The sequence below is a fragment of the Scyliorhinus torazame genome, chromosome 13, assembly GCF_047496885.1.
Source record: "Scyliorhinus torazame isolate Kashiwa2021f chromosome 13, sScyTor2.1, whole genome shotgun sequence".
Taxonomy (NCBI): domain Eukaryota; kingdom Metazoa; phylum Chordata; class Chondrichthyes; order Carcharhiniformes; family Scyliorhinidae; genus Scyliorhinus; species Scyliorhinus torazame.
In genome coordinates this window covers 31989649-32014419 of record NC_092719.1, presented here as the reverse complement: position 1 = coordinate 32014419, position 24771 = coordinate 31989649, and the positions used below count along the sequence as shown (strand labels likewise).

Below are 24771 nucleotides of genomic sequence, written 5' to 3'. Positions count from 1 at the left end.
TTTGCCACATTCCATATCCCCCATCCATTCCCCCCGGGGCAAACCTATGGTTGTTTCTTATCGGGGACCCCCCCAAGGCTCCAGTCTTTCCCCTATGCCGTCTCCACTGTCCCCAAATCTTCAGTGTAGCTACCACCACCGGGCTTGTGGTGTAGTTCCTCGGTGAGAATGGCAATGGTGCTGTCACCATAGCCTGCAGGCTAGTCCCCCTACAGGACGCCCTCTCTAATCTCTTCCACGCCGCTCCCTCCTCTTCTCCCATCCACTTACTCACCATTGAAATATTAGCGGCCCAATAGTACTCACTTAGGCTCGGTAGTGCCAACCCCCCCCTATCCCTGCTACGCTGTAAGAATCCCTTCCTCACTCTCGGGGTCTTCCCGGCCCAAACAAAACCCATGATGCTCTTTTCAATCCTTTTAAAAAAAGCCTTCGTGATCACCACCGGGAGGCACTGAAACACAAAGAGGAATCTCGGGAGGACCACCATCTTAACCGCCTGCACCCTCCCTGCCATTGACAGGGCTACCATATCCCATCTCTTGAAATCTTCCTCCATCTGTTCCACCAACCGCGTTAAATTTAACCTGTGCAATGTGCCCCAATTCTTAGCTATCTGGATCCCCAGGTAACGAAAGTCTCTTGTTACCTTCCTCAACGGTAGGTCCTCTATTTCTCTACTCTGCTCCCCTGGATGCACCACAAACAACTCACTCTTCCCCATGTTTAATTTATACCCTGAAAAATCCCCAAACTCCCCAAGTATCCGCATTATTTCTGGCATCCCCTCCGCCGGATCCGCCACATATAGTAGCAAATCGTCCGCATACAAAGATACCCGGTGTTCTTCTCCTCCCCTAAGTACTCCCCTCCACTTCTTGGAACCCCTCAACGCTATCGCCAGGGGCTCAATCGCCAGTGCAAACAATAATGGGGACAGAGGGCATCCCTGCCTTGTCCCTCTATGGAGCCGAAAATATGCCGATCCCCGTCCATTCGTGACCACGCTCGCCACTGGGGCCCTATACAATAGCTGCACCCATCTAACATACCCCTCTCCAAAACCAAATCTCCTCAACACCTCCCACAAATAATCCCATTCCACTCTATCAAATGCTTTCTCGGCATCCATCGCCACTACTATCTCTGTTTCTCCCTCTGGTGGGGCCATCATCATTACCCCTAACAACCTCCGTATATTCGTGTTCAGCTGTCTCCCCTTCACAAACCCAGTTTGGTCCTCGTGGACCACCCCCGGGAAACATTCCTCTATTCTCATTGCCATTACCTTGGCCAGGACCTTGGCATCCACATTTAGGAGGGAAATTGGTCTGTAGGACCCGCATTGTAGCGGGTCCTTTTCCTTCTTTAAGAGAAGCGATATCGTTGCTTCAGACATAGTCGGGGGCAGTTGTTCCCTTTCCTTTGCCTCATTAAAGGTCCTCGCCAGTACCGGGGCGAGCAAGTCCAAATATTTTCTATAGAATTCGACTGGGAATCCGTCCGGTCCCGGGGCCTTTCCCGTCTGCATGCTCCTAATACCTTTCACCACTTCTTCTACCTCGATCTGTGCTCCCAGTCCCACCCTTTCCTGCTCTTTCACCTTGGGAATTTCCAGCCGATCCAAAAAGTCCATCATTCTCTCCCTCCCATCCGGGGGTTGAGCTTCATATAATTTTTTATAAAATGTCTTAAACACTTCATTCACTCTCTCCGCTCCCCGCTCCGTCTCTCCTTCCTCGTCCCTCACTCCCCCTATTTCCCTCGCTGCTCCCCTTTTCCTCAATTGGTGTGCCAGCAACCTACTCGCCTTCTCCCCATATTCATACTGTACACCCTGTGCCTTCCTCCATTGTGCCTCTGCAGTGCCTGTAGTCAGCAAGTCAAATTCCACATGCAGCCTTTGCCTTTCCCTGTACAATCCCTCCTCCGGTGCTTCCGCATATTGTCTGTCCACCCTCAAAAGTTCTTGCAGCAACCGCTCCCGTTCCTTACTCTCCTGCTTCCCTTTATGTGCCCTTATTGATATCAGCTCCCCCCTAACCACCGCCTTCAACGCCTCCCAGACCACTCCCACCTGGACCTCCCCATTGTCATTGAGTTCCAAGTACTTTTCAATACATCCCCTCACCCTTAGACACACCCCCTCATCCGCCATTAGTCCCATGTCCATTCTCCAGGGTGGGCGCCCTCCTGTTTCCTCCCCTATCTCCAAGTCCACCCAGTGTGGGGCGTGATCCGAAATGGCTATAGCCGTATACTCCGTTCCCCTCACCTTCGGGATCAATGCCCTACCCAGCACAAAAAAGTCTATGCGCGAGTAGACTTTATGAACATAGGAGAAAAACGAGAACTCCTTACTCCTAGGTCTACTGAATCTCCACGGGTCTACCCCTCCCATCTGCTCCATAAAATCTTTAAGCACCTTGGCTGCTGCCGGCCTCCTTCCAGTCCTGGACTTCGACCTATCCAGCCCTGGTTCCAACACCGTGTTAAAGTCTCCCCCCATTATCAGCTTTCCCGTCTCTAGGTCCGGAATGCGTCCTAGCATCCGCCTCATAAAATTGGCATCATCCCAGTTCGGGGCATACACGTTTACCAAAACCACCGTCTCTCCCTGTAGTTTGCCACTCACCATCAAGTATCTGCCCCCGTTATCCGCCACTATAGTCTTTGCCTCGAACATTACCCGCTTCCCCACTAATATAGCCACCCCCCTGTTTTTCGCATCTAGCCCCGAATGGAACACCTGCCCCACCCATCCTTTGCGCAGCCTAACCTGGTCTATCAGTTTCAGGTGCGTTTCCTGTAACATAACCACATCTGCTTTAAGTTTCTTAAGGTGTGCGAGTACCCGTGCCCTCTTTATCGGCCCGTTCAGCCCTCTCATGTTCCACGTGATCAGCCGAGTTGGGGGGCTTCCCACCCCCCCCCCCCTTGCCGATTAGCCATCATCTTTTTCCAGCTTCTCACCCAGTTCCCACGCAGCTGTATCTCCCCCAGGCGGTGCCCCCCCGCCCATCCTCTCCCGTACCCGCTCCCCCCTTTCCCCAGCAGCAGCAACCCAGTAATTCCCCCCTCCCACCCCCCCCCCCGCTAGACGCCCCGCTAGCGTAATTACTCCCCCCATGTTGCTCCCAGAAGTCAGCAAACTCTGGCTGACCTCGGCTTCCCCCCGTGACCACGGCTCGCACCGTGCGACGCCCCCTCCTTCCTGCTTCTCTATTCCCGCCATAATTATCATAGCGCGGGAGCCAAGCCCGCGCTTCTCCCTTGGCCCCGCCCCCCATGGCCAACGCCCCATCTCCTCTCCCTCCCCACCTCCCCCCATCACCCCCTGTGGGAGAGAGAAAAGTTACCACACCGCAGGATTAGAACATAAAACCCCTCTTCGCCCCCCACATTCGCCCCACCACTTTGTCCAAACGTTCTTTTTAATAATCCACTCATTCCAGTTTTTCTTCTACAATAAAAGTCCACGCTTCATCCGCCGTCTCAAAGTAGTGGTGCCTCCCTTGATATGTGACCCACAGTCTTGCCGGTTGCAGCATTCCAAATTTTATCTTCTTTTTATGAAGCACCGCCTTGGCCCGATTAAAGCTCGCCCTCCTTCTCGCCACCTCCGCACTCCAGTCTTGATAAACGCGGATCACCGCGTTCTCCCATTTACTGCTCCGGGTTTTCTTCGCCCATCTAAGGACCATTTCTCTATCCTTAAAACGGAGGAATCTCACCACTATGGCTCTGGGAGTTTCTCCTGCTCTCGGTCCTCGCGCCATAACTCGGTATGCTCCCTCCACCTCCAACGGACCCGCCGGGGCCTCCGCTCCCATTAACGAGTGCAGCATTGTGCTCACATATGCCCCGACGTCCGCACCCTCCACACCTTCAGGAAGACCAAGAATCCTCAGGTTGTTCCTCCTTGCGTTGTTCTCCAGTGCCTCCAGCCTCTCCACACATCGTTTCTGATGTGCCTCCTGTATCTCCGTCTTCACCACCAGGCCCTGTATATCGTCCTCATTCTCGGCTGCCTTCGCCTTCACGACCCGAAGCTCCCGCTCCTGGGTCTTTTGTTCCTCCTTTAGCCCTTCGATCGCCTGTAGTATCGGGGCCAACAGCTCTTTCTTCATTTCCTTTTTTATCTCTTCCACGCAGCATTTCAAGAACTCTTGTTGTTCAGGGCCCCATGTGAAACTGCCACCTTCCGACGCCATCTTGGTTTTTGCTTGCCTTCCTTGCCGCTGTTCCAAAGGATCTGCTGCAATCCGGCCACTTTCCTCTCCTTTTTCCATCCGTGTCCAGGGGGAATTCCCTTCTGGTTTACCGCACGGTGTTTTTAGCCGTTAAAATTGCCGTTGGGGCTCCTATCAAGAGCCCAAAAGTCCGTTCCACCGGGAGCTGCCGAAACGTGCGACTCAGCTGGTCATCGCCGCACCCGGAAGTCCTCGGGGTCCTCTTTCATGAGTGACGAGCTGCGCCAGTTCCTGCTCAGCAAGGGCATAGCCTCAAGCAGGGCGACCAGCTACAACCCCCGGGGGAACGGGCAAGTAGAAAGGGAGAACGGCACGGCCTGGAAGGCCGTCCTACTGGCCCTACGGTCCAGGGATCTCCCAGTTTCACGGTGGCAGGAGGTCCTCCCGGATGCTCTCCATTCCATCCGGTCGTTATTATGTACAAGCACTAATCAAACGCCTCACGAGCGTCTCCTTGTCTTCCCTAGGAGGTCCTCCTCTGGAACGTCGCTGCCGACCTGGCTGGTAGCCCCAGGACCCATCCTGCTCCGAAAGCACGTGCGGGCACATAAGGCGGACCCGTTGGTCGAAAGGGTTCACCTCCTCCACGCAAACCCCCAGTACGCCTACGTGGAGTACCCCGACGGCCGACAGGACACGGTCTCCCTGCGGGATCTGGCACCCGCCGGCACCACGCACACCCCCCCGACACCATCAACCCAACCGCCCCCCTTCCTGCCACCGCCGCACCCCGCGACCGCCCCCTTCCCAGGAGGATCAGTCCCCCTCCCCTTTGCACCGACAGCTGAAACCGTGCGGCTCCCGGAGGCGACAACACTGGTACAAGCACCACCACCACCGCCGGGGCCGAGGCGATCGACACGGACGACCAGACCGCCCGACCGACTCGTGGCGTCGATGTAAAACAAAGATGGACTGTTCAATGAACATTTTGTTTTTCCTATACCCTCTGTAAATAGTTGTAACAGGACAACACTGTCCAATACTGTACTACCATGTAACTGTTCTATCCTCCCAGGACCAGCCCTGTAAACCCTTACCACCATACGAAGCATCACCCCGCCGGGTTCATTTTTGACAAGTGGTGAATATGGTAGTATGTATTGGGGGTCATGTGGGACTGGAAGCCCTAATGTCATTGGCTGACAGATCCCGGGTCCTGGTTGGCCGTTGACCTCAAGCTCCGCCCTGAAGGCGAAGTATAAGAAGCCGGTGTCTTCCCCCGCAGGCCAGTTTACTATCGGGCTGCTGGGGAACATACACGCTTAATAAAGCCTCATCGACTTCACTCTATTCGTCTCACGGAGTCTTTGTGCGCTACAACCCCCACAACCCAAAGATGTGCAGGTTAGGTGGATTGGCCACACTAAATTGCATCTTAATTGGAAAAAAGAATAATTGGGTACTCTAAATTTATTTTAAAAAAACAGATGTCTAAATAAACATCCACCCCCTCAGCACCTTGCAAACCCTTGCTTCTGCAACAGGAATTTATCTAGGGTTTGGGTGTGTTTAGCATTTTTATTTAGTAACTAGTGGGCGGCATGGTGGAGTAGTGGTTCGATCCCGCCCCTGGTCACTGTCGTGTGGAGTTTGCACATTCTCCCCGTGTCTGAGTGGGTTTCACCCCCACAACCAAAAAGATGTATAGGGTATGTGGATTGGCCATACTAAATTATCCCTTCATTGGGGGGAAAAAAATTTGATACTCTTAAAGTTAATAAGTTTTTAAAAAAGTAACTTGAAGAGTGAAAATCTATTTGTTTTTTTACATTTACTTTCCTTTTTACTAGGATCTGCTGAGATGGGTTCGAGAAAAGTCTGAAGTGGAAGTTGTGGACCTGGTTTTGAAACTCCGTGAGAAATTGGTAATATTTCCCTTTGCTATTTTATGTCTGTCTATTAATTAGACTGTTAACGTTTGTCATCAAAGTAATGGGAAAATTATTTTTAAAAAGTCCTTTAGTTTATCTTTTATTAACATCAGGATAGATCCATTTATTAAATATTGGATGGAGAACCGAGACTGTGCCTAAGCTCTTCCTATTCTATCTACCCAGACCAATCACTTACTTTAATCCTGACCTTGGTCTCTTACTGTTGTTTTCCAATAGAAATCTTTCCCTTTTATCTCATTTCTGAGCAGTTCCCGCTTTGTCATTGACTATAGCATCAAAACTTTTTTATCAAAACACTGCTTGGTCAGTAGAATTGGATCTAAAAAAAAAATAATTTAAAAAAATATATCCTACAATCATATCTACCAGCAATTGGGTTTAAATAAACAGACCCGTTTTTCAGAGATCAACACCATCGATCCAATTTCTCAGCAGATCCCCTCAATCCTTTCTCTCTCAAACAAAATTAATTTTCTCTTAAAGCCTTCATTTTAAAAAATATTTTTATTGGCATTTTTCAATTTTTACAGGACAATTTAACGAATAGTGCACCTGATATTTACATGTTATACAGTTTCTTATTTACATACTTTTTAACACACACCCTCCCCGTCCATCCTAGTTCTCCTCCCCCCCCCCCCCCCCCCCCCATGCCACCCTTGGTAGTCCCCTCTTCTGCGAGCTCCCTTCCTCTTTTCTGTGGTTTTTATTGTTGTCCTTGTGGGTTTAAGGGGGTGGGAGCTTCCCCCCCCCCCCTTTCCCTAGTCGCTGTTGACCTAGAACAGGTCTTGGAACAGCCTGACCAAATGGCCCCCACGGAGAATTCCAACATGTCTGCAGCTGTGGGTGGTGCTGCTGATTGCCAGCTGAGTAGGATTCTCCGGTGTGCGATTAAGGAAGCAAAAGCCAGGGCGTCAGCCCTCTTTCCCCTATGTAGTTCTGGCTGGTCCAATACCTTGAGACTGCCATTCTCGGGCACGGCTCCACCTTCACCCCCACAACCTTGGACATTGCCTCGAAGAAGACTGTCCAGAACACGACAAGTCTGGGTCAGGCTCAGAACATGTGTGCGTGGTTGGCCGCGCCCCCCTGGCACCGACACATTTATCTTCCACTTCCGGAAGAACCTATTCATTCTGGTTCTGGTTAGATGTGCTCTGTGCACCACTTTAAACTGCATGAGGCTTAGCCTTGCGCAGGAGGAGGTGGAGTTGGCCCTACTCAGTGCTTCGCTCCAGAGTCCCCAACCCACTTCTGTCCCAGTCCGTCCTCCCATTTTCGTCTGGCTTCGTCCAGTGGTAGTCTTGCCCTATCCAGTTCTGTCCGGAGATGTTCTGAGTTCCCCCCCCACTTTATTGTCCATGTTTATTAGTTCCTCTAGTAGTGTGTCTCTCGGGGCCCTGGGATACATTGCCATCTTCTTCCTGAGCAAGTGCTTAATTTGGAGTAAGTTCCTGTTCTGTCGTTTAAACCCATTTATAACTGACCCGCATCAACTGTAGTACCGAGGAAAATTCCAAACTGCTACCACTGAGTGTGAAAAAAGTATGTCCTAACTTCAGTCCAGAAAGGATGGCTCTAATTTCTAGGCTTGGACACCCCACCCCCCAAATGTCCTAGATTCCCCAATTTACGGAAAACATGTCTCATGACTGTATCATGGTTAATCTGTATTTTAATGCCATCTACCCACATTGTTCCATAACTCTGAAACCCATGTCCAGCAAATACCGATTAGTCTTTTTTGTTTTGACATTTTTGGGTGAGCTCAAATGCTTCCTGACGTAACCCTTGAATGGCCTTGCTCCAATATTGTTCTGGAATGTTCCACAGCGGCAATAGTTTTTATATATATATATATATATATTTATTGTATTGAATCCATTTATGATCTTTAAATACGTCATTTAGATCATCCCGTAATCTTCTACTCGGGGAATACAAGTCTAGTATATGCAACTTGTCCTCATAATTTCACCCTTCAAACTCTAGTACTATTCTTGTGTATGTGCACATTACCTCCTTCAAGACTGATGTATCCTTCTGGAGGTAGTGTCCAGAACTGAATCCAGTATTCTGGATAGGGTCTTCTAACCAAACATCTGTAAAGATGGAACATAGTTTCTAATCCCTTTGTATTCTTGAGATACAAATTGAATGGTCTCCTATGCTGCAACTCATCACTACCGTCTCAAGAGCAATAAATGGTGGCCTCGCCAGCGATGCCAACATCCTGTAAAAAATAATTGCAAAAAAAATTGCAGATTCTGGAAATCATCCATTGATGGTGCCTGACATGCTGAACATGTCCAGCATTTTTTAAATTACTGCATAATTATATAGTTTTTTTCATTTGTTGATCAAATGAGTTAATATAATGGGTATGTTTTCCTATCCAGATAAAAGCAAGAGTTCATCAGCTCCCAGTCAGGGACGACTTGCTGGAGAAGCTTGAGTTGTACTTGGAAACAGTAATCAGTTCCCTGCCTGATGATCTACAAGTGGTGTTGCACCGACACTGATTGGAGCGGCAAGTGACCTGCAAGCAGCTCAGCTCAGAGGAAAGCAGCAAAGAGGAAAGCAGCAGAGAATTCACTCTGGACACTCATCTGTTTCCTCTTCTCAGGTTGTGAAACTTCCATTGTACAAAGACAGAATTGGATGATTTGGTAGGATTGCACCAGAGTGAAAGCTCCTATTCAGCAGTCAGAATGAATTGTGACGATGAACTAAAATATCTGTGGTGCAGCCTCGCTTACACAGGAATAGGACTACATCACACATTACTGTTAGTTTTGAAAAAGGTATCACAGGATTTAATTAAACAGTTTTAAACCCGTGGTGCTGTTTCTTTTACTTGTTCATGGGATGAGAGTTTGCTGGCAAGGCCAACATTTGTTAGAATCATAGAATCACTACAGTGCAGAAGGAAGCCATTTGGCCCATCGAGTCTACACCGACTCTCTGAAAGAGCACCCCACCAAGGCCCACTCCTCCCCCACCTACCCACACATCTTTGGACTGTGGGAGGAAACTCACGCAGATACGGGGAGAAGGTACAAACTCCACACAGTCACCTGAGACTAGAATTGAACCCGGGTCCCTGACGCTGTGAAGCAGCAGTGCTAGCCACTGCGCCGCCCACAAATTTAAAGTGCCCAATTGTTATTTTTTTCCAATTAAGGTGTAATTTAGCATGGTCAATCTAACTACCCTGCACATCTTTGGATTGAGGGGGTGAGACCCACACAAACACCGGGACCCGGGACTGGGATCAAACCTGGGTCCTCGGAGCCATGAGACAGCAGTGTTAACTCCACTGCGCCATGGTGCTGCCCTTACTCTTGTGAATTAGTGTTCAAAATTAGGAAGGACAAGTGTATAGTGGATTTACTGTCTGAAAGGGTGGTGGAAACAGTTTCAGTTGTAGCTTGCAAAAGTGAATTGAATTAATACTTAACAAAGAAAAAGTCACTGGACTACAGTGGAATAATTGGGAAATGGGATTAATTGGTTAGAGCCAGTACTGGGACAATGACCTAACCACCTTCAATGGCATATGATTCTATGAATTAAACTTTTCCTTTTGTTGGGACATCTGAAATTAGCAACACCATTTAATTTTGTAAAACATTCTAATCAGGACTTGTCTTGTAACTTCAGTGGAAATCCCAGAGCAATCTGTCATTTTTATCCAGTTCCAATTTTGGTTGCCTTAAAAGTTGTGCCAGGTGATCAGAAACCACCTGAAGAAATATGTTTTTTTAATAAATGACTGTTCTATGTCAGGATGGTGTGCTGCGTGGAGGGGAACTTGCAGGTGTTGATGTTCTCTGCCCTTCTAGGTGGCGGGAGGTGCAGTTGAAGGGGTGTTTGTGTGTGTTGCTGCAGTGCATGACACAATGCTGCCACTGTGAGCTGGTAGTGGAGGGAGCAAATGTTTAAGGTGGGGATGGGTGCCAATCAAGTGGACAGCTTTGTCTTGGATGGTGTTGAGTTTCTTTTTTTTTGGTGGCTGACAGAGGTTTTTGTCTCGGGTTTTATTTTGGTACAGAAGCATCCACCAGACAGACGTGCCGTTAACCATCTCCTTCCCGCGCGCACTCCCTTGCCGTCTCTCCCTCTGCCCGCTCAGCTTCCACACTCGGTGTTGAGTTTCTTGACTGTCAGAGCTGCACTCATCCAGGCAAGAAGAGAGCATCCTTCACACTCCTAACTTCTCTCTTGTAGATAGAAACCTAGAAAGCAGGAGTAGGCCATTCGGGCCCTTCAAGCCTGCTCCACTATTCATTGTGATATGGCTGATCATCCAACTCAATGGCCTAATTCCACTTTCTCCCCATATCCTTTGATCCCTTTCGTCCCATGTGCTATATCTAATTGCTTCTTGAAAACATACCATGTTTTGTCCTCAACTACTTCCTGTGGTAACGCATTCCAAAGGCTGACCACTCTCTGGGTAAAGAAATTCCTCATCTCTGTCCGAAATGGTCTACCCCATATCTGGACATACCCACCATCGGGAACATCCTGCATCTACCCTGCCTAGTCCTGTTAGAATTTTCTATGAGAACCCCCCCCCATATTCTTTTGAACTCCAGCAAATACAATCCTGAAGATTCAATCTCTCTTCATATGTCAGTCCCGCCATCCCAGGAATCAGTCTGGTAAACCCTTGCTGCACTCCCTCTGGAGCAAGAACATCCTTTCTCATATAAGGAGACCAAAACTGCACACAATATTAGCATCACCAAGTCCTTGTATAATTGCAGCAAGGTGGTAGACATGTTTTGACGAATCAAGAGATGAGTTTCTCACTACAGAATTCCCTGCCTCTAACCTATCCTTGTAGCCACAGTATTTATGTGGTTGGTCCAATTAAGTTTCTGGTCATTGGTACAGTCCTGGATGCTAATGGTGGAGAATTCACCAAGGGTATTGTACGTTAAGTAAATATGCTCAGATTCTCTTGTGTTGGAGATGGTACTTAAGTGGCAAGTAACATTTGAACCACATATCAGTTCAAGCCTGTACTGGAAAATCTAATTAATGGTCAGTCATTAAATACGAGACTGCAATTTGGAGCAAACTGCATTGCATGATCTGTAACACGAGTTCAACGACGTGACCCAATCTGTTAGCCATGTAGGATTACAGCAGTTAGTTTCTCCACATCGTGATGTACCAATAGTTGTGGTGCAAATTAAATTGTGGTAAAATCCATTCTCAAAATTGACAACAGTTGACTGAGTGAAGGACAGGATCGGCCTGATCTTTTTTTAATATAAATTTAGAGTACCCAACTATTATTTTTCCAATTAAGCGGCAATTTAACGTGGCCAATCCACCTAACGTGCACATATTTGGGTTGTGGGGTGAAACCCACGCAGACATGGGGAGAATGTGCAAACTCCACACGGACAGTGACCCAGGACCTGGATTCGAACCCGGGTCCTCAACGCCGCAGTCCCAGTGCTAACCACTGCACTGCATGCCACCCTGTTGTGTCTGATCTTTGAACAAAACTTCTTGAAACAAAATTTAGAATACTTGGAAAGACTCAAATTATTTAAGGGCAGGTTATTGTGAACTTATAAGAAAATACAAAATTAAAAGTGCTCTGAGTAACTACCAGCGGATAGATGAAGGACGTTGGGGATTTGTGTATATGACTTCAAAAAGTGTTTGATAAAGTCTTGAAATATTATGTCATTTTCCTGTAATTCAGGGGTAAGAGTGATTTCATAAAGCTGTTTAAAATTACTTTGAATGGGACAGATAGAAATAGTTGGTTTGCAGTGACTGAGAAATCATAGATACAGGCATAAATGTAAAAGACTTAGGACTGAGGGTGGGAGGTGGAATTCACTGATTGAAGCGGTATCAATATTTAAAAATAGGTGATTTTAAGGACAGAGGAATGAAGGAATATGGAAAACCGGGAAGGCATTTGGGATTATGATGATTGTCCTTAATTCCTATTGTTTCCTCCCTTTGGAAAGATTTTACAGGTTTGTGACCTACACACCACTACCATATCCTATCTCCTGTAATTTCCAATGTGGTATTTGTTTTCCGCATCTACTCTGTCACCTCCTCAAAGATCAGGTGTGTCCACCACAACCGTCTGTTCTGACATGCATATTTGCTGCTGCTATTTCCTCATCTTTAGCTCAGCCAATTTCTTTAATACTTTGTACTTCTTTTTAACCAAGGTTGGATTTATCTCCTCCCAATCTGATGAAAGATCATTGACTTTTCCAGTATCTTCTGTTATTTAATCTTAAGATGCGTAACATTTTAAAGCAATAAATGCTTTCCCCTGATCCAATCTGCTGCCCTTAATTTTGTGTTAAACCTCATCACATTCTGGTCACTAAAATAAAATCACACAGCACAGAATCTGTTCATATTTAACTGATCAATTTTGTTAATCACAATAAGATGCAACAATTCTCTGTCCTTGCATGCGGGCCTATTAGTGCTCCTGCGCATGTTTTGAAATGTAATTTCCATGTCTATATTCACTCCCCCAGGCAATTGTGGGGAATTAAAATCTGGATAATACTTGATATTTCTTTTTCCATTTCCCTTCCAAAATCTGGGCTAGAACCCACTGATGCGGTGACAATTATTTCAATGTTCAAGAGAAGAATAAATCCAGTGATAACAGACCAGTTAGCATAACTGGGAAAGTTTAAACATTGACCCAGGTCAAAATTAATTGGCAGTTGGAAAAATGTGGGTTAAAAAGCAAAAGCCAGCTCAGATTTCTTAAAAGCACGTTGTGTGTAACTAACTTGGTAGAGTTCTTTAAAATAGCTAGATCGATGGGGGTAGTGCAGTTGATGTGGGTATGGGCTTTTGAAAAGGCATTTGATAAAGTACTGCATAATAAAAATAAATGTTAGCAAAATTGTCTGAGCTACACAGCAAAACGCAGTGGTGATATATTGTTTTTCAGATGGAGTGAAATATACAATTATCATTTCAGAGTTTGCAGATGAAATGAAACTGAAATGGAGTTTAAAAAAATTAGGATAGTAACAGTTGTCAGGACATAGACTGATGAAATGGACTGATGCAGGGCAGCACGGTGGCGCAGTGGGTTAGCCCTGTTGCCTCACGGCACCGAGGTCCCAGGTTCGATCCCGGCTCTGGGCCACTGTCCGTGTGGGGTTTGCACATTCTCCCCGTGTTTGCATGGGTTTCGCCCCCACAACCCAAAGATGTGCTGGGAAGGTGGATTGGCCTCGATAAATTGCCCCTTAATTGGAAAAAATGAATTGGACTGATGCAATTTAATGTTGAGAAGTGCAAAGCGATCTAATTTGGAAAGAGTGAGGAGATGCAATATAAACTGGTATAATTTGAAGAGGGTGTATGTAGGTGACATCTGGCCACTTTCAAAGATTTATGTACATACAAGTTGAGAAGACAAAAAAAAGCATAGGGGATCATTGGCTTTTAAGTTCAAAGAAATATGCTGAAACTTTAAAATCACTAGTGTATTATGTCCAATTTTGTGAAGAAAAGGTTACATTGAAATTTGAGGTGTTGAAAGCTGTTGAGGTGTTTGATAATAAAGGGAAGCTGTTTTCATTGGCATAAAGGCCAATAACCAGATGACACTGATTTAAGGTGATCGACAAAATAACTGGAGTGGAAGGAGTGGGTGAGGGACCTGATTTTTTAACATTAATGATGAAATCATTAATGCTTTTTATAATGGAAACCAGCAGCGTGCATACCTGCGCGACATGTTATTACAATTAAACAGCTGACAAATGGCACCAATGGGTGGCACAATGGTTAGCACTACTATCTCACAGCACCAGGGACCTGGGTTCGATTCTGACCTTGGGTGACTGGAGTTTGCTATGCCAGCGTGGGTTTTCTCCCACAGTCCAAAGATGTGCAGGTTAGATGGATTGGCCAGGCTAAATTGCTCCTTCGTTTCCAAAGGTTAGGTGGGGGAGTGGGCCTGGGTGAGGTGCTCTTTCGGAGGGTTGATGCAGACATGATGGGCCGATGGCCTTCTGCACTATAGGTATTCTATTATATGGCACTACAGCGACTGAAACAATCTGCAACATTCTAAAACCATCAACATTGTGGATTGTGGTACCTGTCTCAAGACATAGCAGTGGAGGGTCACCTGGCTTGGGAGCAGGTGTTCACCCCAGAGGGTGGGGTCCTCTCTGACAGTAGTAAAGGTAATGATTGGAGCAGCCAGGGCCTGTGGCCTCTACTATTTTTCCTTGGTGTTAATAAACTCCATTTGGTTACATGACGAGCCTCCACTGCATTGCTCAAGCTACCATAAACATTCTTTTTTTAAAAATGTACCCTATCTCTCAATGTTGAATAATTACAAAAGTCCATCTCAGTTCTTCCTTGGGTTGTTTAGATCTATCCCTTAGTTTGAGATGTATTTTCTTCACAAAGACTAAGAAACACGGATTATTGTGGTAATAAAACTTCCAAAAGGAAATTGAATATGAAAGTGAAAAAGAAACATTTGTTGGGCTATGGGGGTTAATGAGATAGCTCAAAAGCCAGCACACAAACTGGGCTGAATGGTTGCCTTCAGGGGTGTATTAATTCTGTGAAATAGAAACCGAACCACATTGAGTCTGTGCATATTGAACTTCTGTTGAGTACATCAGCTGGCTATATAGCCTGTATTCCTTGCTTCAACAGCACTACCTTTCCTAACTACAGAAGTTGTCTTTTTCATTATAAAAATAATGGTTCGCCAAATCCTTTTAGTCGCCACTGGGTGTCAGAGTAAAGGTGTCATATTGACATGTTGGACCGTACCTTTATTTCTCTTTGAAACTGGCAATGAGGATATAATATGGAATGCATTAAGTGGGAAGGTTACGAACCTCCTGTTAAGAAAGTGTGGTGCTGCCTTCTGCAGTTCTAATGTGAAAGTATCGACCTGAAATATGCACCAACTGGAGTGTACGCTGGAGACTGTAGCTCTTTCAGTTTATTTTTAAATGAAGAATTGTCTGGATCACAGCATTTTCCAGATATCCACCAGTGACCCTGGAAGCAACATAACGTTGAAGTCATGTTTGACTTCATGTTAATTCTGTTTCTTTCTTTGCAGACGCTGCAAGACCTGCAGAGTATTTCCAACACTTTCTGCTTTTGGTCACAATATAACTTGTCTGTTGTATTCTATTCCATACAGACGTGAGTCTGGCAGCTTGGGTTAGGTTAATAAAAGCCTAGGTGTGATGAGAGGTTGAAGCAGTTACATTTTCTTTAGATAAGCAAATGTGATTTGACTGTTTTTGAAAGGCCATTAAGATTGGCGTCAGAAATTAACAAGTGGAACAGTCTCACGCACAGAAAAAACGAACACCACTTTGGAAGTGTTTTTTCATCTGTTAATTTTAAATCAATTAGATGCTGCCTTAAAATGATTATGTACAATGGAAGTCAAATACATTCATTGCTAAATAGGTCTACAGTTCCATGTACAATTCTAAAAAAAACAGGCCTACAAAGCACATGACATGAAAAAAATAAACTCAGAATTTGTCCCTAGCAAATTGGATCAGGAAGTCTCTGCCTTTATCTGCTCCAAAGCAAATATTGGAAGGACCTTTATAGCTATCCTGCACATCAGTCATATTTCAAAGCAATTCCTATCACATCTTCGAATAAGGAGAAATCACAATGAGCATGCCGACCTGGGATAGCAATGTGGTATAAATCCATCTGCAAATCTACGGTCAGGATCCGTAGCATAGGACAGCTGAATGGATTTAAATGGGTCTATCACATTCCAGAATACCAAATCCAATACCTGTGTCAGAGCATTCTGATAAACGACAGTACTCTTGTGAATTAGTTTTTAAATAAAGTACCCAATTCTTTCTTTTCCAATTAAGGGGCAATTTAGCATAGCCAATCCACCTATTCTGCACATCTTTCGGTTGTGGAGGTGAAACCCACGCAGACACAGGGAGAATGTGCAAACTCCACACAGACAGTGGCCCCGTGTCGGGATCAAACCCAGGTCCTCAACACCGTGAGACAGCAGTGCTAACCACTGCACCATGGTGCCCCTCTTGTGAATTAGTGTTCAAAATTAGGAATGACAAGTGTATAGTGAATTCACTGTCTGAAAGGATGGTGAAAACAGTTTCAGTTGTAGCTTTCAAAAGGGAATTGAATTAATACTTAACATAAAGAAATAGTCACAGGTGAAATAATTGGGAAATGGGATTAATTGTTTAGAGCCAGCGCAGGGACAATGACCTAACCACTTTCAGCAGCATATATGAATTAAACTTTTCCTTTTGTTGGGACAGCTAAAATAAGCAACACCATTTAATTTGGTAAAACATTCTAATCAGGACTTGTCTTGTAACTTCAGTGGAAATCCCAGAGCAATTGGTCATTTTTACCCTGCTCCAATTTTGGTTGCCTTGAAAGTTATGCCAGGCGATCAGAAACCACCTGTAGAAATATGTTTTTTAGTAAATGACTGAATTCCTAAGAAGGAAGCAATATGGACACCGTATCAGTCCAGCATTATGAACCTACCAACACTGCAGTGTTGTTTGGTGATATAAAACTGGCACTATTTGGCTGGTATTTCATAGAACAGGAATGAAGCTCTTTGGACAATAAGGCAAACTGACCCCTGCACGAAAGAGCACAGGGACAAAATCTTCACATCAAAAGAATCAGGAATGAATGAGAGGAAAAAGCCAGAGAGCCCACTGGCCCTTCTATTAGCTTTAAATATAGTCTCAGTAATAAAAAAAAAACATTTAATTAAAAAGAATGTTATTTTACAAAGCAAAGCTTTTTGGCAGCAACATCTGAAACAGGTCTTTGGAAAACTTTATTCAAAAACCTTCAAAGAAGCCCACTTTTTAAATTTCATGTCAGTTTCATGACTTAATCCCCTCAAAACTGCTAGAGATAATTAGTTTACAGACCATTCCACCTTTACATTGTTACGAAATGCAGCACCCACTGGGAAATGCTGAGGTTTTTATTTTCTTGATATTGGCAGTGACACTAAGCTACAGTGCTTACAGATACAGAAATGCCCCACTACAAAACTCAATTCGTAAGAAAGACCTGAAAAAGTGGATTTTTGGATTAAATGAACAACTGCAAATAATTACCATAGTCCAGAATAGTCTCTGTGCAAATCATCTTTTGCCAGAACCCCACCAGCTGCTAGCTTGCTGTTTCATCACATTTTGCTTCTCCTGAGGACTAAAGTGCAGGACGGTGAGAATGGCAGTCAATGTCTGCTGACGGCCTAGGGCATCTGGCAAGGTCAGGAACCTGTAGGTCACATTTTTCACATACTCCAGGTTTGCTCCTTCACGTTTCTTGTCCCTGAGATGTTTCTGTATCTCGTCTTGAAGAACTTCCACGTCTTCTTTGTGTCTTTCTTTCTCCATCAGAAGGCTGTCCTCCAGCTCATGAACCACAGCTTCCATTTGGTGTTTCTGCTTTCTCAGTGTTGTGACCTCAAGCTCCTTTCGAGCTAGCTGTTCTGCATAGTGAAGAAAAGTAGGTTCATTGGGTCCTGAAAAATTAACAGTCTGCTTTAGAATATCTTGACAGAAGTCTTCTTGAAGATTATCTTCATTTTGAGGACCTTCCCCTTCTGACCAAAACTTGTTCTCAACGCAGTTTCTATGACTAGGTAGCCCACTAGAGCCTGAACGTAGAGTTTCAGTCTCTCGATCTTTCTCAGCCAAGACTGCAAGAGTTCTGTCTCTGTGTTTGTGCATTTCCTCTTCCAGTTTAATAACTCTCTCATGACACTGCCCTTCTATCTTTTCTATTTCTTTCTTGTGAGCTGCTTGGAGTTGGGCAATGTCCAAATTCTTTGCTTCAATATCACATGTGTGTTTGGTCTCCATTTCATCACACGCGAGTCTAAGGGTAATATATTTCTCCTTCAGCTCTGCCAGCTGTTCACGCAAACTCTCCAGCTCTTTGGATGTACTGCCATCTTTAGCATTCTTGTTTTTGAGGACAACTTGAGCCCTCATTTTGTACCGTTCAAACTCTTCCTTCAGCTGTTTCAACTCTTGTTGATAATAGAAAACAGAGGCCTTCTCTCCATCTGATGTTTCAGTTGTGCCCATCATATCAACTTCACAAAGCTTCTCTACATCTATAGGTTGCTGTGATTTCTGGATTGCCAACACTAGCAACCGCTTCAGCTTTTCCATTTTGTCTCTTAAAATATTGACATCAAGATTCGATTCATCTACAGGTAGATCTGTAGGGACTCTGTTGGAAGCAGCAATAGCCAATGTTTTGTTCTCCATATCCAACTGAATTATACGGTCCTTCAGTTTGTGAATTGTCATCTTGTCTTTCTGCTTGCTCTTGTCATAAGTGCCGAGGAGTTCAGACAGCTCAGAGACTCTACCTTCCAAATTTGCAACTCGTTCTTCTTCCATTTGAGAAAAATGTCGCAGTTGTTCCTGCACCTGAGCAGCCTGAAGCACAGAGAGTGAAAGAAAATAGTGTTAACCACAAATGGATAATAAAAACATCTCCGTAACATTAAAAGGAATGCAAGAGATGGTAACATACTTCTCTTCAGAATTACAGTGTCAGGCTGTGCAGTAACATTTACTGATATTATCTGTGCACCATTTTATATTGTTGGTGCAAGTCTTTCCTATTCTTTGGCAATGAAAACAAAATTAAGGGACACTTTTCAGCAGTAAGCTCGACAGACTTTACAGGGATGGCAGAAGGACAAAACAGGAGAGAATCATCTATATAACAATACACAGTAGAGAATAGATGCCCATCACTGGGAGGAAGAGGTATTGTCACCAAGATTAAAAACAACATGGGAGATAAAGGGAACTTATTTCTAGGAGTAGCACAATGGATCGAGATGAATATAAAAATAAAGAAAAACTAACCAGCATTGGAGAACAGCAAATTACATTTATATAACACTGCTAACATAATAAAACTCCCCACAGGAGCTTTATCAACCAAAGTTTGACACCAAATCAGATAAGGAGATATTGGGTCAGATGACTAAAAGCTTGGTCAAAGCAGTTAAACTTTATGGCGCATCTTAAAAGAGGGGAGGTTTAGGGAGGAAATTCTAGAACCTAGGGTCAAGACAACTCAATTGGAGATTAGGATACTCAAGGTCCACACTCAATTAGTGCCGAGATCTTGGTGAGACTGTAGACCTGTAGCCGGATAGGGAGGGGGGCAGAGATGGAGGAGAATTTTAAAATCAAGGCGCTGTCAGTCTGGGAGCCAACTTAGATCAGCAAGCGCAGGGTGATGTGAGAACAGACTTGGTGCAACTAAGAACACAGGCACCAGAGCTTTGTATGAGCTCTGGCTTACGATGGATACAAGGTGGGAGGCCAGTCAGGAAAGCTGCTACTTTGCTAAGTAACTCTGAGTCCAGACTGAGTACAAATCCAAAGTTAGTTATACTGAGAAAACTGCTCGGAGAAGACAGTCTACAATTCCAGCGTGAGATCCAATTTTAGACAGATTGAGCAGTTTAAGCCAATACTCCCTTTAGTTTAAAAGAATGAGAGATCTATTTGAGGTATATAAGATGATAAAAGGTATTCACAAAGTAGATATAGAGCAGATGCTTCCTCTTGTGGAGCAATCTAGGCGAGAGTTCATAGTTTTAGGATAAGAGATAGTAGATTTAAAACACATGAGGAGAAATTACTTCTCCCAAAGGCTCGAGAATTTGTGGAATTCTCTACCCAGATGGATGCCGGGACTTTGAGTAAATTTAAGTAGGAGATAGATTTTTAATTAGTAATGGGTTGGAGGGTTATGGAGAACAGGCAGGAAAGTAGATTTGAGGCCGAGAGGCGATCATCATGACTGTATTGAATGGCGGAGCGGGCTCGGGGGCTGGCAGAGCAGGCTCGAGGCACTGAATTGCCTACTCCTGCTCCTAGTTCTTATGTTTGATGTCCCAGAGGGCAGCACGGTGGCCTAGTGTTTAGCACAGCTGCCTCACGGCGCTGAGGTCCCAGGTTCGATCCCGGCTCTGGGTCACTGTCCGTGTGGAGTTTGCACATTCTCCCCGTGTCTGCGTGGGTTTTGCCCCCACAACCCAAATATGTGCAGAGTAGGTGGATTGGCCACACTAAATTGCCCCTTAATTGGAAAAAATAATTGGGTAATCTAAATTTATTTTTTTTTAAAAAATGTTTGATGTCCCAGAAACAAGCCCAATCATTCCAGAGCAGGGAAGATAATCAATTTTAGCTCACTCACTGCTTCAAAACGACAAATTTGTAGAATCGCTTGAAATCGTTGCTGAGCAGTGAGTTTATCAACTATAAATTAAACTAACTGGACTGAAACATATCAGTCATGAAGATGTGCTTTATGCCAAATGATTTCCAACCACTGGCTAAATTAAGCATTTAAAAACAGACTTTAAAAAAATATAAGCTAAGGGACTTGGACATACTGCCAAGATGGCTACTTAATGTTTATTACTGTACATCCCACATTCTAACCACACTGAAATGGAGACAGCATGTCTGCAAAAAAAACATCAAATACAATGGCATCAGAGGAAGATGAATTAACCATATTTCCTATTCCATCAGCACAAGATCTGGGTGGAGACAAACCATTAGACCTAGTCAGTTGAACAATGGGACCCAGACTAAGAATGGGAATTCCCGGAACTGACCTAATCAAATTACTACTGGAATACACAATCATGTTTGAATTACTGCTCAGTTCATAGGATAAGCCAACCCTTTGTATGTTTTATACACGCGTTTTCTCAACAGAACAGAGGATCAGCAGCTGAGACGCCAAGAGAGATTCTTCTTCTCCCTCTCGCTCCACCTGACTTACAAGCCTTTGGACCTTGTCTGCTATAGTTGGACTTCTCTCTATGGACACCAGGCAGAGATTTTAAAGAAAGAACTCAACTCCACAAGCTGTGTCTCCAAGGAAACGGACAGATCATCCATCTGCCATTTTAACACTGCTGAAAGCAGAAGCCCACCGAATGAAAGCAGCAAGATTCAGCCTGAAGCCAGGCGAGTCACCAAACGACAGCCTGAATTCCTTTTAACTCCTTTGGACTCTAATTTGACCAACCTTATCCTTCCCCACTCTGTAATCTGTATGTATGTGTGTGTGTTCATTCACGTGTAAAGTCAGTAAGCTAACCTTTTTTTTGTTAAACTCAAGAGAACTTGTCCTATTTGTTTAGGATCGCAGTGGGTAAACAGTTCACTGAACTGGAAAGTATATCCTTTTCCAATAAAAAACTTCTCGTGGTCAAATGAGCCGCTATCCCTTCTCACCTGATCATAACATATCCAATATATATATTACTCAAAGTTAAGACAAAGAATTACAAAAGGATGAGACTACAATTGGATGAAGCCAAGGTAGATCCTTGGGGGACTTCAGAGGTAATGTTGCAAAGGTGGGAACAATTCTCTGGTTATGACTGGTTAGGCAAGACTGGAAAGGAGGGAAGGCAGGCCTACTAAGTGAACAGAGGAGCAGCATTTGAAGAAGATGTGGTCAATTATGTCAAAGCACCAAAGTAAGGTACCATTAAGGACAGAAGTTAGAAATTGAATTGTGGCTGCTCTGCATTATCGGCAGAGTTAGGAGCTACACTTCATTGCAAGTAAACAAAGTGCAATTCCTGCCAGGTGGATCAGCGTGATCCAGATCCCATCCACCCACACTGGAAATGTTTTTGGAGCCAGGGGTGATTCGCGCCTTGGGACCCGAAGAGGCCGGCAAGGCCGGATCCTGAGAGATAGGGGAACCATTTTTAAAGAGCGCCACAATCGCAGAATAATCCTCCAGCTCCCAGAATTTCTGGCAACGACCCCTGCCCAATCTCTCTCTTTGGAGGGGGGGCTCCAAAGTGAGCGACAACCCGCTATGGGTTTGCCAAAGGCCCCCTCGCCGGTCCCGCCCCTTGGCAGTGCCCGGTGGCAGCATCATGGCACTGTCCCCTTGCTCCAAAGATTCCCCCCGCATGGTCATTATATCTATCCAGAGAATTCAAGAATTCAACAGTGGCTGTAAAAAGATCCTCATTGAGGAACCTTCAATGTGTGAGTGGTGCCAGCTGCTTCCATGGCAGAAAGTCAAGGCATGCTGTTCAGAGTTTGAAATAGGGCACGGTAGCACAGTGGTTAGCACTGTTGCTTCACAGCTCCAGGGTCCCAGGTTCGTTTCACGTCTTGGATCACTGTGTAGAGTATGCACGTCCTCCCCGTATGTGTGTGGGTTTCCTCCGGGTGCTCCGGTTTCCTCCCACAAGCCCCAAAAGATGTGGTGTTAAGTAATTTGGACATTCTGAATTCTCCCTCTGTGTACCCGAACAGGTGCCGGAATGTGGCGACTATGGGCTTTTCACAGTAACTTCATTGCGGTGTTAATGTGACAATAAGATTATTAATGAATTAGATCCGGTCTAAAGCAATGGTCTCAGATTGCATACTTGTTCCTTCTTGGAAGCACTTCGGCGTAGAAACAAATCAGTGAAGAAAAAAAGTCAGACGGAGCACCTGCTCTTTCTAGGAAGGACTTTAGAACAGAGGAAACCCCAGGAGAAAAACATCTGTAGTTAGAAACAACACCTGCTCTTTCCGGGAAGCACTTCAGAACAAAGGAAAAGCTTCTATGAAAAAATTGTGGTTAGAAACAACAGCTGCTCAAAAGTAGAAGCACTTCAGAGTTAATGGACTGTGGTGAGGTATAAAAATAAACAAAGCTAATCCCTCCTTTCAAATAACCTGGACATGTCAATCAAGAGGCTTGTAAAAGATGATAGATGGTGAAATTGAATGTAAACGGTTCGGTTCAAAGCTTTTAAGCCCAACGGCTTAAAAGAGAATAAAATCGAATGTGAAAAAAGCAACAAATCAGAGGGAGGACTTTTACCTTCATCTGACAGATCTTTGAACTTGATTTGCTGGGAGAGACATCAAAGGTTTTCAAGGCTGCAGAGGGAAAGACTTTTACCTTCATCTGACAGATCTTTGAAATGGACACGCGGAGAGCCATCAAACGTTTTCAAGGCTACAGAGGGAAAACTTTCACCTTTATGTGACAGCTTTCTGAAATTGACGTGCTGCAAGAGAATCTAAAGATTTTCAAAGCTGCAGAGGGAAGTCTTGCCACACGACTCCCATCCTGGGAAAGACACCGGATCGGAGTTCCTCCAGCCCAATCCGAACGTCCCCGATCCCCACCTCTCCCCCTCGGCATCCTGTAAGTAAGTGTAGAGAGAGGATTCGTTTTTGGTGTCCAAGGGCCCTGGTCCCTGCTTTTAGGGACCAGTAGCAGTTCATGCCCTGGTGACTTTCTGCTGGGGGAGGGGTGAATACTGGGAGGCCACTGCGTTCGACTTTAATCTCGCTATTGAAATTAAAATGAATGCGAATAAGTTGTGGTCAAGTTCTCACTCTTATCCTGATGATGCCATCTGGAGCGGGCTGGGAGACGCGTGATCGGTTTTACGCCTGGCACAAATCCCTTTTTGGAACTGGTGCCACATTTTCCCGACATAGCGAGATATGCGTTGGGCACAGTGATCAGGTTATTGCTAAGGAAGTGCCACTTGATAGCACTGTTAATGACCCCCTTCCCTCATTTTACTGATGGTCAAGAGTAGGCCGATTAGCAGTAATTGGCCAGGTTGGATTTGTCCTGCTTTTGGTGTACAGGACATCCTGGGCAGTTTTCGATATGTTGGGTAGATGCCACCATTGCAGCTGTACTGGAACAGCTTGGCTAGGGCACAGCAAGTTCTGGAGCACAAGTCTTCAGTACTATTGCCCAAATATTGTCAGGGCCAATAGCTTTTGCAGTATCCAGGGCATTCAGTCTTTCTTAATATCACAGAGTTAATCAAATTGGCTGAAGACTGGTAACTATGATCCTAGGAACCTCAGAAGGACGTTGAAATGCATCCGGGCTCCCCCCTCAATGGGTATGGGTATATTAATGGAGCCTCCTCCCCCAACGAGTTGTTTAATTGTCCACTACCATTCACAACTAGATGTCGCAGGACTGCAGAGCTTAGATCTAAGCCATTTGTTCTGGAATCGCTTAGCTTTGTCTACTTATTTGCTGTTTATGCTATTTGGTGTGCAAGTAGTCCTGTGTTGTAGCTTCACCAGGTTAGGTTAGGTTAGGTTGGCGCTGTGGCTGAGGTGGTTAAAGCGCATGTCTCGTAAACAAGAGATCCTGAGTTTGAATCTCTGCAGTATTTTCATACCCCAGGTCAAGGCAGCTATCTCGAGAAGAAATGCTTGCAATTTAAAATGGAAGCCAAAATTGTTGGCAAAATCTCTGCAGCACCACTTTGAAGTTTGCTTTCCCTTGTGCTCGGTCACAGTTTTAGTGGGCAGCACCGTAGCACAGTGTTCAGCACTGCTGCCTCACACGCCAGGGACCCAGGTTCAATTCCGGCCTTGGGTCACTGTCTGTGTGGAGTTTGTACGTTCTCCCCATGTCTGCGTGGGTTTCTTCCCACATTCCAAAGATGTACGGCGTAGGTGGATTGGCCATGCTAAATTGCCCCTTAATATCCAGGGATGTGAAGGTCA

At 45.1% G+C, this 24771-nt stretch overlaps 2 protein-coding genes across 10 annotated transcripts in view; one reads left to right on the top strand and one right to left on the bottom strand.

The window, feature by feature from the left end:
- The window catches only part of dennd6b (DENN/MADD domain containing 6B), a 121149-nt gene extending 112158 nt beyond the window's left edge, over positions 1-8991 (top strand). For 6 of the 8 annotated variants that reach the window (XM_072471268.1, XM_072471270.1, XM_072471269.1 and 3 more), the window contains 2 exons: positions 6047-6121; positions 8551-8991. In XM_072471268.1, the coding sequence (XP_072327369.1) occupies positions 6047-6121; positions 8551-8673 (198 nt within the window). In that variant the 3' untranslated portion in view covers positions 8674-8991. Of the gene's footprint in view, positions 1-6046; positions 6122-8550 lie in introns of those variants that run through there. The other 2 variants (XR_011934033.1, XR_011934032.1) reach the window with 2 other exon arrangements.
- A 6550-nt stretch (positions 8992-15541) lies between these two features.
- Positions 15542-24771, bottom strand: part of gcc1 (GRIP and coiled-coil domain containing 1) — a 36382-nt gene continuing 27152 nt past the window's right edge. For both annotated transcript variants that reach the window (XM_072471265.1, XM_072471266.1), the window contains exon 3: positions 15542-18654. In XM_072471265.1, the coding sequence (XP_072327366.1) occupies positions 17341-18654 (1314 nt within the window). In that variant the 3' untranslated portion in view covers positions 15542-17340. The remainder of the gene's footprint in view (positions 18655-24771) is intronic.